At 40.4% G+C, this 16,485-nt stretch overlaps 1 protein-coding gene across 1 annotated transcript in view; it reads left to right on the forward strand.

Moving 5' to 3' along the window:
* Positions 1-1,523: 1,523 nt before the first annotated feature.
* Positions 1,524-16,485, forward strand: part of SBSPON (somatomedin B and thrombospondin type 1 domain containing) — a 63,066-nt gene continuing 48,104 nt past the window's right edge. Inside the window, exon 1 of the mRNA XM_044665869.1 lies at positions 1,524-1,757. Within this exon, the coding sequence (XP_044521804.1) occupies positions 1,532-1,757 (226 nt within the window). The 5' untranslated portion in view covers positions 1,524-1,531. The remainder of the gene's footprint in view (positions 1,758-16,485) is intronic.

Consider the following 16,485-nt stretch of genomic DNA (forward strand, 5'->3'; position numbering starts at 1 on the left):
GGAATTGAGGGGGGGGAGGAGAGCCACTTTCATTCAACAATGTGAGGCAGTCGACATTACACTTTATTTTGGTGCAATGCTTTCCTTTAAAATTTTTTTTTTTTTAAGTGAAGAAAATACTACTGCAAAAAGGCTTTTTTGTTGGAGAGGTCAGGCATTAAGTAGCATCTCTGGAGTCAATTTCTTTTCTGAAATTGCAGAGACTTGTGGGTTCAGTTTCAATAAAGAACCCATATGATCAGCTGATTCAAAGATGTTAAAATGAATGGAATCTTGCACAATTTCAGATCTAGTACCTTTTTTGGTCAGCAAGGGAAGGGGCTGGGAAATGCCTTCCATGTATGTGTATTTGGATTGTGGTAGGAGAGAAAGTTGATCTAAAAAAGCCCCAAATCCGTCCTATTCAAGTTATCAGCTATTTTTGAAAGTTTCTTTAGAGATGTACCCTATACTTGGAAATTGACGTTAGTCATAAGGAGGGACTGGCATTTCTCTTTTATTCATCCATTCATTCAATCACAGTCATTCATTCTGTTTCTCTTTACAAGCCAATTTCACATGGAGGTTTGAAGGAAGTTCCATACTTCGCTCTTGCTTCGATCTCTCCCTACTATCTTCCTGGTGTGGCTTTCCGGGTAGATTGTGTACTCTAAACTGCAAGAGAACCTCGCTCCCAGCTACAGGGAAATGAGTGCGGGCCAGGGTGGAGGCGGGAGGGGACACCCCCCCCCTCCCGCCCCGGTTTTCATAAATGGCCAGATGCGCAAGATTTCCTAATACCTTTCATCTCTTCCCCGCTCCTCTTATTAGTCCTGGACATTCAGGGGGTAGGTTTAACCGCTCTGATAAAGACCCTTGCCCAAAGTGCCAGGAACTACAGGTGCCAGAGAATCTCCATTTCCTCCCCATGCCCATTACGATTGACTGGCCTGCGAGCCCCCAGGGTGCCGCGCCACCTGCTTTTTTTTCCCCGTCGGCTGCCTCATGAAGCGGGGCTTTCTCCTCTTCGGGATAGTTCGTTCCTGGCCAGAGGGGGCAACCCAAGTTGGGGGTAAAGAAGGGCGGAAGGAGAGCGCTTTGGGGAGCGGCTTTTTGGCTCCTTCCCTGAAGAGGAGAGGAGAGTTAGGAAGAGAGGGAGATAAAGGGTCAGCTGCTGCCCCTAGAAGGGCGAAAAGTAGGAAAGGAGCGAACCTGGCACCCCACTTCCTGGCTTCCCTAACCGGGGCCTCCTCTCTAGCATGATCCCCCAGGATAAGAAGAACCCCGCTCGGGTTCTCCAAGTGCGAGAGGCACTGGCGGTGCAATCTCCGAACTCCAAGGGCAGCGGCTAATGGGGAGGGGCTGCGTCCGAGAAGGGCGGGGGCTGGCAGGGGGGCGCGCCTTGCCTCTCAGGCGGTTTGGGGGCCGCCTCTTCCACCCTCTTCTCTGAGGAGCCCGTTCACTCTCCCTGGGGACCAAGTCAAGATACTGTAGCCGCTTTTGCTGCCCCTGTTCTATAGTTGCTGCTTTCGGGTGGGGAGAAACCTTCACGATGCGGACCCTTTCGAGTGCCCTTTGGATGGCACTTTGGGGACTGGCGCGCCTTTGGGCTGGTGCCCAAGCGGGCTGCTCAGAAGTGGGGCGGTGCTGCCCTGGGCGGGACCCCACCTGCTTTGGCCGGGGCTGGAGGCTGGACAGGGTCTATGGGACGTGCTATTGCGACCAAGCGTGTCAGCTCACTGGGGACTGCTGCTTCGACTACTCCAGGGCGTGCCCAGGTAGGGAGGTGGGCAAGCTCGGGGCAGGGGCGTGATGCGGCTGAAAGGGGGAAGCCCGCGCCCCGGGACTTAAGTGGCAACTCTCTCCCCAGGGCGGGTACCGTATACCTCCGGCTGCCCCTTGTGGGTCTGGCCATCCCGCGGTTCTACTCTGAGATGTGCGGAGCTGCCAGAGCGGGGCCCCTTCTCTTTAAGGCCCAAAGAATTCTCGGATGTGACTCAGGCTCAGAGGAGAGCCAAGGCAGCGCTTCCCACCAACTTGGAGAAATTCCACTTGGGGAAAAACTAGAGACCAATTCAGTGGGACAGTAGGACATTCTGGGGTCATAGTTTGGGGGCTTGGAGGGGACGGGGAATGGGAGAAGGGACAAGGATGAAAAAAACATCCTACTTATATAGAAATACGTGTGCAAATAGACATCATAATGCCAGTGCTTGCTTTTGTAGGCGTCTTATCATTCACCTAAATATTTTCTTTCTCCAGGTACCCGCCTCAGAAATATGGAGAGGTGGGAAGTTTTCTTTTCCATCGGGGTAGATTTACAACTGAAGGAGTCTTAGAGGTCAGCTACTGCTTAGACCAAACCGAAATCAGTATGGTGAAAGGAAAAGATGCTAGAATGGAAGTTAGCAAACCCAGGCTGGCGACTGAAGTGAAAAGGTTCTCTCTACATTTTTAAGACATCCTGGGCAAGTTTAAAACCAACAAAAAACAAAACAAACAAACAAAAAAAACCCTCTTACTTTCTTAGTAACAACTTACTAACCTCTCTAAGACAGAAGGATAAGGATTAGAAAAAATGGAGTTAAGTGATTTGCCCAGGGTCACACAGCTAGGAAATGTCTGAGGGCTGATTTGAACCCAGGACCTCCTGACTCTAGGCCTGCAGCTCTATTCACTGGGCTCCATAGCTGACCCTGGCAAGGTACTTTTGGAGCCTCAGTTTCCTCATTTTGAAAAAGTGGTTGGGATTCTTTCATGACCTATTTCTTAGGTGCTATGTAAATATACATTGTAATTAATAACAGGAGCCAGTTTGATATAGTAGAAGTGGTACCTTTAAAATAGCTTCCCACCCCTATTCCTACAGAACTAAATGTAATATGATTGATGGCACTTGCTTTCTGTGTGACCCTGCACCTCCTGGTTCTCCTCTGAAAATGAGGGGTTGAATTAGATCTCTCAGGCCCCTTCTGCATCTCATTCCTTAGGCTTTATAAACCATTAACCTGATTTAAAAAACCTTCTACTTTTGGGGACTGCACTCTTCTAATACACTCCTTACAATGAAACACCAGAATGTGGGCTGTTTGGAGGAGTTCTTTCTCCACTCCCAAAATGATTCTCACTGTCCCATTCTTTCCTGCATGAGGCAAAAATCAGGACCAACACCTACATCATTTCATTCAGTAATTCACTGAGATGCCTACTATGTGCAAAGCACTGTTTTAACTAGGTTATGTGGTTCTGATGATAGGATGTAGGCTCAACTCTTAAAGATCTTGCGGCCTAGTAGAGAGAGACATACAGAAGTACTGAGACACAAGAAAGAGTGAGGCAAGTGCAAAGGATACAGCTAGTCAAGGGGAGGCTTGAAAGACTTCCTGGAGGAGTTACTATAAGTTGAGTCTTAAAGGAAGAGAAGGATTTCAACACACAAAGGAATGTGAGATGGCCCAAAGAAGGGAGAAGAGAATGGAAGAAGGCTGAGGCATGGGGGAATAAGCAGGACAATTTTGTTACTATTTTGATAAACTTACTAATATACCCTTTTAAAAACTGTAAAGGGAATCCAGAAGTTTCACATACATTCTTGTTTCCTCTTTTTATTTGCATGTTGAAATGTTTATGCTTGTTGATGTTTAAGATGAAATTGAAAAGAAAATAATAATGATAATTAATAACAAGTACCAGGCACTGTAATAAAGGCTTTGCATATATCTTATTCAATTCTCATAACAACCCTGGGAGATAGGTGCTATTATTAACCCCCATTTTACTGTTGAGGAAACTGAGGCAAATAGATTAAGTGAGTTCCCAAGATCACAAAGCTAGGAAGTACCTGAGGCCAATTTGAACTCTGGTCTTTCTGATTCCAAGCCCAGAGCTCTACCCACTGACCCACCTAGAATTAAAGATGTGAGAGGGTAGAATAAAAATGAGCGTGGAAGATTAGTTCACTTTAGCTAGAATGTAGACTCCTGAAATATCTGAGTTTTGTAGCATGGGGTTAACTCTTGATATGGGAACTGACTGTATCCCATCTTAGCAGGTAGCTCTTAGGGGGCTGTCTGAGTCAGAAAGGTTAGGTGACTTATCCAGAGTCACACGGTATCATTCATCGGCATTGAACTTGAGTCTTCTACTCTAATCCAATACTTTATTTACCACATATATGAGATACAACTGGAAAGATTGGGCAGAATGATATGGTTCAATGATCTAGAGTTGAAATGAAGACTAGCTCAAGCCTGAGAATGGTGGTTGTGTAATCGTGTTTATGACATACTCCTTATTTTACCTAAGATGCTGATACCCCTGCATTGAAGTCTCTATAAGTTATTCTTACTGCTATAGTTCTCACTTTGGATAAATGGAGGTAAGAATTTGAAGGTGAAAAAAAGATGAGAATGGGAGGAAATAAGCACTTATTAAGTGCCTACTACATGGTAGGTGCTATGATAAGCTCCTATTATCTCATTTGATCCTAACAACAATTCTGTGAGGTAGGTGCTATTGTGATCATCATTTTGTAGTTAAGTAACTCATACAGAGCTTAAAAGACTCGGCAGGGTCACAGTAAGTGTCTGAGGCCATTTTTGAGCTCTGACACCAGACTCAGTGCTCTATCTGCCACATGCCTCTGATAAGTGATCCTTTCAAGAACAAGCCCAATACAAGAGTAAAGTTGTAACTGGCAAGGGAAGAAATGAAATTTTTTCTTGCTTACTATTTTGGAAATTACCACTCTCTTCCACCTCTGAAGGGTGTCAGTAGTAGTGGTAGGAGGAACCATTGTGGTGATATGATATTCCAATGTATACTGCACTGATTCCTACACTTGACTCATCTTCCAAATTTCTCCATTTCTATTGAATGCATAACCATTCTTCTGGTCTTCCAGATTCAAAACTTTGCAGTTATTCTTGACTCTTCTTTTCTTCCCTTTCCATTTCCAATCAGTTGTCAGGTCTCATCAATTCTACCTCCCCACCATCTCTTGATTTTCCTTCTCTCCACTCACACACTCACTGCCCTAATTCAGTCACTTATATTGAGATTGTTGCAATAAACTATGAATTGATTCCTCCTAGTTTTAGGCTCTTCTCATTCTAATCCATCTACCACACAACTGCCAAATTAATACAGTTTCAGATCATGTCCAAGAAACCTCAATGGTTCTCTGGCTGCTATGACACCATGACATTTAAAGCCAACCTCTCTCCCAATCAGATTCCCATTCACCTTTCCAGTTGTATTTCATATTATTTCCTTCTCATACACTTCCAGAGTAGTCTGTGATCTGTTTGCTGAATTAAATATTCATCTCCGATTTCGTACCTTTGCACAGATTTACTTACATGCCTAGCCCTCCTTTCTCACCTTAAAGCTTTGAATTCTTAGCTTCCTTCATGGCTCATAGGGTCATACATTTAGAATTGGGAGGGAGTTTAGAAACCATCTTGTCAAACCCCCTCATTTAACAGATGAGGAACTGAAGCAAGTAGAGATTAATTGATTTGCCTAGCAGCCCATAGCTAGTAAGTGTTCGGGATATGAATTCAGGTTCTCCTGAATCCCAAGTCCAGCACCCAGTCCACCACAGCTCAGGACTGAGCCACCTCCCATGTAAGGGCTTTCCTGAACCAAAAAGTAATTTTAGTGCTCTAATGACTTCAAATCAACCTGTTTTTATTGATGTACCCATTGTCTTCTGCTTCCACCCTGTTCCCGAGTCAAATGTAAGTTCATAGAGCACAAGATACTTTGGTTTTGGTTTCTTGTATCTAGTAGCTACTACAGTGATTTGCATATGTTGTCATTCAGTTGTTTTCAGTCATGCCTGGCTCTCTTTGACCCCCTTTTGGGTTTTCTTGGCAGAGATACTAGAATGGTTTGCCATTTCCTTCTCTAGTTCACTGTGTGGATGAAGAACCAAGGCAAATGATGTTAAGTGATTTGCCCAGGGTCACAAAGCTATAAGTGTCTGTAGTTGGATTTGAACTCAGGAAGATGAGTCTTCCTCATTTCAAGCCCAGTACTCCATCCACTGCTACCACTTAGCTGCCCTCTTTAGTATAATTGGTGTTTAATAAATGTCTATTGGACTGATTGATCCTGATTGAGCTTGACCCATAATCATTTCACAATTCAGCTATTTCTAACTATTTTCTTCTTGAAGATAAAGCTAGATAACAGGCACGCTCATTAAGTTGCTCAGCAGACTCAAGATCTAAGGAAATCACTCAGTCAAAGAACATTAAGTGACAAAGACAAAATGATCTCAAAAATTTAACGGTTGTGGTTGAGGTGTTGGCTGTATGTATTCAAAATATCATTTTTTCAATAGTCAAGGTACTATGGGTAATTAATTAATTTTAAGCTCAGCATTCAAAATGACTTCTATTTGCATTAATTAATTTCATAACTCAGTGACAGACATCTTTTTACTGAGGGATTCTTCCTGAGTTTTATTGTTATTTTGCATTAAACTTGTATTTCATTGGGTTAAGTAACTCCCTGTGAGGAAACTCTCCCTCTTGTAGCCAGAGAGCTGCTTAGGGGTATTTGGGGTTAAGCGCTTATCTTCCTATCCACTATATGGGAAGGCCTTGGACTCAGGATTTCTTGATTCTGGGGCTAGCTCTCTACCAGTAAGTACAGCATGCTCCTTTTCTTTGATTGTTGTCTGGCACCAGATTGTCTCTTTTTTCCCTTTGTCTAGGGATTCAACCCCTACTGTGCTGCTAGAAGACCTGTGGGAATAAATTCCTGTAGAAGATGGAGTACAACTCCCACAACAGAACTTCAACCCTTCTTCCATGAATGTTACTTCCTTCCCTTCTTTTGCCACCAACCTAAACCTGACCCCTAGGAAATCTGCCTTCTTTTGGACTGGTGTTGGCAAATTTTCCTTTCTTTAATCCAACAAAGATAAGGTCAAGGTTAAAAGGTTTACTAAGGAATTAGAGAAACAAAATGAACAAAAAAGTATGTGCAAAAGTATCAGACTATGGTATGCTAAAGGCATAATCTTCCATTTTGCTTAGAATTAAAGGAAAGAGAATTTTATTGACAGCTGGAACTGAGGGGTCAGGGGAGTGATTTCTTGTGGAGAGGGGTCTTGTTTAGGTTGGAGAGAGAAGATATTAGAAATCCTTCAAGGAAGAAGCCTTACAGTTCAATTCAATTCACCTAACATTTATTAACATTTGTTTAAGACTGTGTTTGGTACTAGGGATACAGACGAAACCAAAACATTCTACTTGGGGAAAATACTATTCAGACAGATAATCTAATGCACAATATTTTGTTATTGTCATTTAGTTGTTTCAGTTGGTGTCTGGCTCCTCCTGACCCCATTTGAGGTTTCCTTGGCAAAGATCCTAGAGTGGTTTACCATTTCTTTTTCTAAATCATCTGACAGATGAGGAAACTGAGGCAAAAGGTTAAATGACTTGCCCATGGTCACCTATTAAGTGTCCATGCCCAGATTTGAATGCAGGAAGATATGTTTTCCTGACTTTAGCCCTTGTACTGTATTTACTTTGCCAATATATGCCCTGTAAATTAGAAGTAATTTTTGCAGGGGGGAGGGGAGACATAGACAACTAGCAGGATCAGAAAAGTCTTCTGTGGCAAGTGGGACCTGAGCTGAGTTTTGTTAGAAACTAGGGATTCCAAAGCATACAGGAGAAGAGAGAGAACATTCTCTTAAGAAAACTATTTTTGGCTTCCTAGAGAGCAATTCTTTAAAAAAACCCTAGTTACAGAACTCCCACAATCTGCATATGGTCAACATAAAATCCTCATTTTAAGTCTAGGAAGGTGGAAAAGTTAGAACAAAGAGCAAACCCACAATTCTCAACTTCAGTGTAGGGCTTTGTGATAAGTAATAGAGGAGATGACCCTGCCATCTGGAAGTATTCAAATAAACTCAAGTTCTTAGAGAAAAAAATTCATAACAACTATATGCAGGGGAAAGTTCTTGTTAGGAGTGGATAAGAGGAAAATGAAGCCAGAAAAAAATATATTTTCTAGGATTTTTGTCTTAAGCCTATCCAGCATCCCTCAACATTCTCTGTTAATATTTTCAAGACTGTCAGAAAGCTATGCTGACTTGGAGGGGGAAAAAGAAAGAAAAGAAAGCAAATTTTTAAAAGACTTTAAAAGAATTATTTTGAACTTGACAATTTTTGACAATATGAATATTTACAAATACAAAAAAGGGCTGAAATGGGATTTCAAATGAAATTGTGAGTCTACTATATACAGCTTGGGTTTTTTAGAGTTGATTTCAACTTTAACATGGTTGTACCAACATTTCTCTTCTCATCTACATCCCCTTCTGAGAATAAAGATATTTAGGAAGATTTCTTATCAGTATGGTCACTGGGTTTATAGATAAAAGACCTGCTGTGCCCTTTCTGACAGTGGTCATCGGGAATATGGTACTTGTAGAGAATTGATTTATCTGCAATGATTTATATTTTTATTATGGTTTTAGATAATGTACATAGTAATATTGTATAGTAGAACACCTGGACAGAAAGGAAATAGATGAGGAGTTTGGGAAATGGATCACAAGCCTGCCAAAGAGGGATGCTATAGTAATGATAGGGAACTTCAATTATCTGTACATCTGGAGGTCTCTCTCTGCCAAGAGCAAAGCTAATGATTTCTTGGCTCACCTTAATGATATTTTTTATCTATCAAAAGTGGCGGGAAAAAGAAATCGCTATTCTGGCCTTGATTCTCACCAGTGAGGAAGAACTGGTTCCTGAAGCAGAAAAGATAGGATCATGAGGAGGAGAGTGACCCTTCCATTTTAGAATTTGTAAAAGAAAAGGAGAAGAAATGTGAGCAGAGTTTGATATCTATCCTAAATAGTTGGGAGATCAGTTATCAAGGCTTTCAGAGAAAGGATAGTTAGATCCCATGGATCAAACTTGTGTAGGAGTAGTAAGCCCAAGAGGATGGGGTTGGAAGTTTCAAGAATGAAATTCTGAAGATACAAGAAAGAACAATTCTGTTGAAGAGCAAAAGGGAAACTGGTTTAAAAACCATTAATGTTGAACAATTTAGAATTATAATCAGCAGCTAGAGAAGATAGGAAAAAAAAGAGAATGGAAAATGAATATGAAAGTGTGACAGTGTCAGGAACACTAAAGATGAAGAGAGCTAAAGACAAAAAAGAGGCAAATTCATTTACTGCTCTGATGAGGATAAGAAAGGATAAAAATGATAGCACTGCTAGGAGTAGATTAGGTAGTGGACAGTGGACAGAAAGGTGTGCTGTTTCTGCCCATTTCTGTTTGTTTTTTTCTGCCAGGACAAATGATATTTGGACTGGAAAGGACCGAGCAACCAAAAAAATGGCTCAGAGAGGAGTTAAAACCTAAGATAAATAGGGAGATAGTAAAAGCTAAGCTTAATTGCCCTTTATAGTTTTAAGTCACCAGGCCCAAGGAACTTCATCCCAGGTACTGAAAGAACTGGTGGGTATGATTGCTGAGCAATATTTGAACAATTACGAAGGGACATAGGACTGGGGAAAAGTAAATGTTCCAGTTTTTGGGAAAGAGAAGAGAGAAGCCTTTGAGATTTAGATCAATGTGATTTACTTTTGATTTCTTGAAAAAAATCTAGCATATGGTGAATGAATATCCAGGAAAGGAAGCTAGGATCATAAAAAAAAAACAAAACAATTGTTTCACCAAGAACAGGTGATAGTAGACTAACTTCACTTTTTTTTTTTTGACATGGTTGTAAAATTCGTAGATAGGAGCATTGATTGATATACAGAGAATTTTATTAAGAGATCTGAAAACATCTCTCATGTTTTTACTTGTGGTTAAAATGAGAGATGTGGGCTATAGTTAGATGAATTTGGATATGGTTAAATGCCTGAACCCAATCATTAATTCCTAATGTCAGCTTAGTCAGAGCTCTCTACTATAGTAACTTGAGTATCTGTGTCTGGTCTTGTGCTGTCAATGTTTTAAAAAATGACTTAGAAGGAGACAGGAAGTCCTGGGTTCAAATGTGACCTCAGACATTTCCTAACTGTGTGACCCTGGGCAAGTCACTTAACCCCATTGCTTATCCCTTACCACTCTTCTGCTGTGGAACCAATACAAAGTATTGATTCCAAGATGGAAGGTGAAGGTTAAAAAAAGTGACTTAGAAGAAGGTGGCATAGATGGTATAGTTAACAAAATTTACATAAAAAATAAATTAGGAGCAACAGAAACTAATAAGTTAGGTGAGAGTATTTCCGAAGACTTTAATAAAGTATAAGATATATCATAATCTAAGGAAACTATATTTAATAGTCTTTTGCCTGGGTTTTTTAAAAGAAGTTTTACAAGTTCAGTATGGGAGAGTCATGGTTAGAAAGCAGTTTGTCTGAGAAAGATTTTGTATTTTTAGTGGGTGGAAATCACAAAATGAATCAAAGTGGGATAGCCCCAGATGAATTCCATCTTTAGCAGCATTAAGAAAGGCATAAGGCAGCTAGGTAGCACAATGGATAGAGTGCCAGTTTTGGAGTCTGGAGGACTCAAATTCAAATTTGGCCTTAGATAATTTACTAGCTGGGCAAGTCACTAAACCCTGTTTGCCTCAGTTTCCTCAACTGAAAAATGAGTTGGAGAAGGAAATGGCAAACCACTCCAGTATCTTTGCCAAGAAAATCCCAAAAGGAATCACCAAGAGTTAAATATGACTAAAAATGACTCAATGACAAGAAGAAAGATGTGCTATCTGGAACGAAGGAGGTAATAATTACTGCATCGTGGTTGTATTTTATCTGGGTTATTATGTTCTGTTCTGAATGCTTCATTTTCAGAAGGACATTGAGAAGCTAGAGAGCATACAGAGAAGTGACTGGATTGATAAAAAGCCTCTGAGATCATAAATATCAGGATTGGATGAAAGTTAGAGGGAAATGATGAGACCTGTCTTCAGTTATTTTTAAGCTATCAAGTGGAAGAGGCAGAACCAGAAGTAAGAGGTAGAAATTGCAAAAGAGGCAGATTTAGTTGTCAATTCAATTCAAATAACAGTTATTAAGCACTGACTGTGTGCCTGTCACCACACACTAGGCTTAAAAGAAACAATGTTTAAAAATGAAAATAATCCCTACCTTTAGGGCTGCCAGATAGAATGTTTCCTTAGAGTCAGAAAGATTTCTCTTCCTGAGTTTGAACCTGATTTCAGACATTACTAGCTGTGTGACCCTGGGCAAATCATTTAACCCTGTTTGCTGTTTGCTTCAGTTTCCTCATCTGCAAAAATGAGCTAGAGAAGAAAATCGTAAGCTACTCCAGTATCATTTTTTTAAACCCTTACCTTCCATCTTAGAATTAATGCTGTGTATTGGTTCCAAGGCAGAAGAGAGGTAAGGGCTAGGCAATGGGGGTCAAGTGACTTGCCCAGGGTCACACAGCTGGGAAGTGTCTGAGGTCAGATTTGAACCTAGGACCTCCTGTCTCTAGGCCTGGCTCTCAATCCACTGAGCTACCCAGCTGCCTCCTACTCCAGTATCTTTGCAAAGAAGACCTTAAATGGGGTCATGAAGAGATGGAAACAACTAAACAGCTATGACAATAACATCTCTTCTCAAACAGCTTATATTCTTGTGGGAGAGGCTGAAACAACATTACAAAGATAAGCAAATATAAAATATATGTAAAGTAACCATAAGGCAATTTTTTGGGAGAATCATATATGTGTGTGTAGCCATGGCAGTAGTGTTGGTAGAGGAGATAATAGCTGGGAAGATTAGGAAAGGTAGGTGAAACTTTAGCTGAGCCTTGAATAGAGCTCAAGTTTCTAAGGAGAAGAGGGAGGTCATGGGGAATGGGAGATAGTCTGTGTGCAAAGACGTGAAGATGGGAGATGGAGTGTCTTGTCTGGGGAACACCAAAGAAGCTCATTGAATCAGTATATAAAGTACATGGAATGAGGGGGAGAAGGGGACATAATCCGGAAAAGAGAGGGGGGGAAAGAGAGAGAGAGAGAGAGAGAGAGAGAGAGAGAGAGAGAGAGAGAGAGAGAGAGAAGAGTTTAGAGCCAGATTACAAAAAATTTTAAATGCTAAAAAGATTTTTATATTTTTCTTAGAGGCAATATGGAGGCACCAAAGCTTCTTGAGCAGAAGAGTATAAGTCAACTTGTGTTTTAGAAGTATCAATATGATAGTTGTAGAAAGTGGAGGGTTGGGCTTAGAAAGAGAGATTGAATGCAATTAATTAGGAATGCAATTAGACCAAGTGAAAGATCATGAGGACTTAAAAGACAGTGATGGCCATGTGAATGGAGAGAATGAAGAAGATATAAGAGAGATAGAGATAGAATTTACAAGAAAAAACCTTCCTAAAAAAATAAGCTATCCAAACATGGAATGGTCTTCCTCACTAAGAAGTGCATTTCTCCTCAGTAGAGATCTTTAAGGGAAGGATGAACCACCATTTATGGAGTTTAAGTAAGGGGAATTCTTTTTTTTTTTCTTTAAACCCTTATTTTCTGTCCTAATAAGAACTCTTAAGACAGAAGGGCAAGTGCTAGACAAATAGGGTTAAGTGACTTGCCCAGGGTCACACAGTAAGGAAGTATATAAGACCAGATTTGAACCCAGGTCCTCCCTACTCCAGCCTGGTACTCTATCCATCGTGCCACCTAGCTGCCCTCATGGAGGAAGAATTCTTGTTCAGTTATGGGTTGGATTCAGTGGTCCCTGAAAGCTTTCCAATTGAGATTCTGTGAGCCTAGACCAGTTGTTCCCAAACTTTTTTGGCCCACCACCCCCTTTCCAGAAAAAATATTACTTAGCCCCCTGGAAATTAATTTTTAAAAAATTTTAATAGCAATTAATAAGAAAGATAAATGCACCTGTGGCCATCACTGCTCCTCTGTATTGCTTCAGCACCCACCAGGGGGCAGTGGCGCCAACTTTGAGAATCACTGGTATAAACCTACATTACTTGCTTCATTATATAGTAAGGAATAGAATCTCACCGCACTGTGTATGAATAGAGTAAATAGAGCACAGGATCTGCAGTCAGGAAACTGTTGTTACAGTTGGGGCTGATTCTTCATGACCCCATTTGGGGTTTTCTTGGCAAAACTACTGGAGTAGTTTGCTGTTTTCTTCTCTAGCTCATTTGACAGATAAGGAAACCAAGACAAGCAAGGTGAAGTGGCTTGCCCCATGATCGCACACAGTAAGTACACAGGAAGGCCTAAGTTCAAATCTTGATGATTTCAATTACTAGTTATGTTTAGCCTCAGGCTACCCTACTGTCTTCAACTGTAAAATGGGTATTATAATAATAATATCTACTTCTCAGGGTCAAGAGGATCAAATAAAATATTTGTAAAATGCTTAGCACAGTGCTGGGCACTTATTAGATGTTTAATAAATGTTTATTCCCTTCCTTTCCTTTTTTTGAGCTAGCCAAGAGGACAGTTATTTCAATCTAATTAGATTGCTACTGAAAAGAAGAGGATCAGAATAAAGATTTCTAGTTGTACAGGATCCTGAAGATCATGTAATTCAAGTGCTTTTTTTTTTTTTATTGATGAGGAATTTGAGCTTTACAGCATGAAGTGTCTTTCCAAAGTCCAAGTAGCTAGCAAATGGCAGAATCAAGATGATGACTCAGTCATCTAGCACAGACTAGTAAACTTCCTGGGTTTTGTTCTTTTCACCTCTCTGCTACCTCTTCAGACAGGTGTTTCTTACAGCGGATGGAAAGGTGGGGAGGTGCTATTTGAGAGGCTTGTTCATCATTTCCAACTTTAGGGCATTTAAAAAAATAAACCTCTCCTCCAAAAAAAAACTTCCTTTTATTTTTCTTTTTAACCCCTACCTTCTGTCTTTAATACTATATATTAATTCTCATTGATTTTAAGCCAAAAGAATGATAAGGTTTAGGCAATGGGGATTAAGTGACTTGCTCAGGGTCACACAATTAGGAAGTGACTGATGTCAAATTTGAACCCAGGACCTCCCATCTCCAGACCTGGTTCTCTATCCACTGAATCATCTAGCTTCCCTCCCCCCTTGCCTTTATTTTTGAATACTCTATCTTAATTCAATTCCCACAAATAATTTTTGTTCAGAGTTTGCAGTTTATGAGAATTCAATCAGTCCGTCTCTTGCACTGAGAGCTGGGAGGGTGACTTGCTCTGGACCCAACTGGCACCTTCATGTCTGGGCTTTTAAATGAACACAGTATTTACACAATAATTCATAATGTCAACTTATAATTTTTCTTAGTCATTCCACACAATAAGTCTTGGAGCTAACTCATCATTATTATTTATGGCCCACCTTATTTAGACAGTGGAACCAAAGCCAAGGAAGTCAGTGGGGGAAGGCAGAGCTCATTGTGCTGTGGCCTGGGCGACCATGTGTCTCAGAATGCGTAACACAATAGCATGGATTCTCCCACTTCAAGTCCGACAAGGTACCACCTAAAGCGAGGGCAGAAAATTGTTCATTTACTCCTGATTATAGTTGGGAGAGGCTGAAGAGTGAAGTAGATTACTCATTTCTTTAACACTTTGTTTTACAAAGTATTTTCCTCATAAGAAGCCTGTGAGGAGGAGTATACTGAGTAATGTTTAACAACTGGCTCTGGGGCAGTGGAGAAAGGGAAATGTCCCACTGGACATACTTTAAATCTGTATTAACATTTTCTCCAATAACTCAAGAAATAATAATAATAGCTAATACTGATATAGTGCTTACCAAGCACAAGGCATTGTGTTAAGAGCTTTACAAATTTTATCTCATTTGATTGTCACAAGAACCCCAGGAGATGGGTTGCTAATATTATCCCTATTTTATAGACGAGGAAACTGAGGCAAAGTAGAGTTAAATAACTTGTCGAAGATCACACAGCTAGTAAGTGACCAAGACTGGATTTGTACTCGGGTCTTTCTGACTCAAACACTTTATGCACTGTGCCATCTAGCTGCTCCAGTTCTAGAAAATCAACAATAGATTCAGCCCTTATTTGTACCATTGTTGATTTTGGAGGTATAAATGCTCACATGAAAAATTCAATAATCAGCTCTCTACAGCCATTTGGGCTATCTCCAGCGTACCTCTGGATGTAGGCAATACACGTGATATCCATATTTACCATCAAAGCATAGAGAAATTTAGTGATTTATCCACAGTCACACATTTACTAAATGTCAGAACTGTTATGATCCAGATCTGCTTTTGGCCAGTACTCTTTTCACCTACCTCATTCTGTCTTATCCTTTCTTCAAAGGGAAATCATGCCTGACTTATTTATTGAAAATTCTTTTGGGGGTTGCTAGGTGGCATAATAAAAAAGCATTGGGCCTGGAGTCAGGAAGACTAAGGTACAAATCTGGCTTTTGATACATCCTAGTTGTGAGACCCTGAGCAAGTCACTTAATCTCATTTGCCTAGCCCTTGCTGCCCTTCTGTTTTAGAGTTGTTACTAAGACAGAAATTAAGGATTTGAAAAAGTTCTCTTTGAGGGGGTAATGGAGAAAGGAAAAATTACCTGCATTCCACTTGGGAAACTGCACGGTGCTTTCAGTGACCTTAAAGTATTTAGAACAATTTAAATTATAAACAGGAATATTCTGGTAAATATTTAACAACCTGTTCTCTAAAAACCCAGAGCAGAGCTTTAATCTGAATTATACCATTTTTGCTATCACTTTATTAGTCTGGACAATAGGTAAAATGATAACTCATGCCTTGATTTATGGCATTTTGCTAATTTCTGAGGTAAAAATGCTCACGCTGAGCATTTTTAACAGTTAACTTTTTCAAGTTCTGTTCAAGGTGACTCAGCATATTCCTGAATTTACAAATAACCCAAAAGGGAATAGGAAGATATATAGTGGGTATAAATAGTGCATAATATTAAATTTAAATTAATTCCAATAGCTCCAAGTATTCTATTTTATAAGATTTATTAGTAATCACTTGAAGTAGAGGAAATAAAAGAACAAAATACAAAACTTAAGTGTGACCACATGAGTAAACTTCTCCTGCCTGGCCCTCACCCAGCCGCCACTTTCCGGGAGCAGAGAGAGAGAAGCCTGAGCTACATAAAACTTATATCTTCCCTACATTAGTTATATGACATAGGTGGGATGCTGGGACAGCAAGTCCTGGGAAGCAGAATTCTAATTACACAGCAATAGCCTTCTATCTATGACTTCAGTGCAGGAGGTACAAAAGAAGGTGGGCTGGTCATGTATTGAGAATAAGATCACAGAATCTGGTATTTAGCATATTCTGGCTTATGTCCTATTTGTGTATACATATATGAAGCATGTGTGTGTGTGTGTGTGTGTGCATGTTCCCATCTTTTTCTCTTGGAAAACTGTTAACTTTATTATGGGCCAAGACCATGTCTTATTTTCTTTCTGTATTCCTATTGCTGGACATAATGCCTTGCATACAGATGTCACTTAGCAGATATGGACTGAAATGAGTTTGTATAG

The sequence above is a fragment of the Gracilinanus agilis genome, chromosome 1, assembly GCF_016433145.1.
Source record: "Gracilinanus agilis isolate LMUSP501 chromosome 1, AgileGrace, whole genome shotgun sequence".
NCBI lineage: Eukaryota > Metazoa > Chordata > Mammalia > Didelphimorphia > Didelphidae > Gracilinanus > Gracilinanus agilis.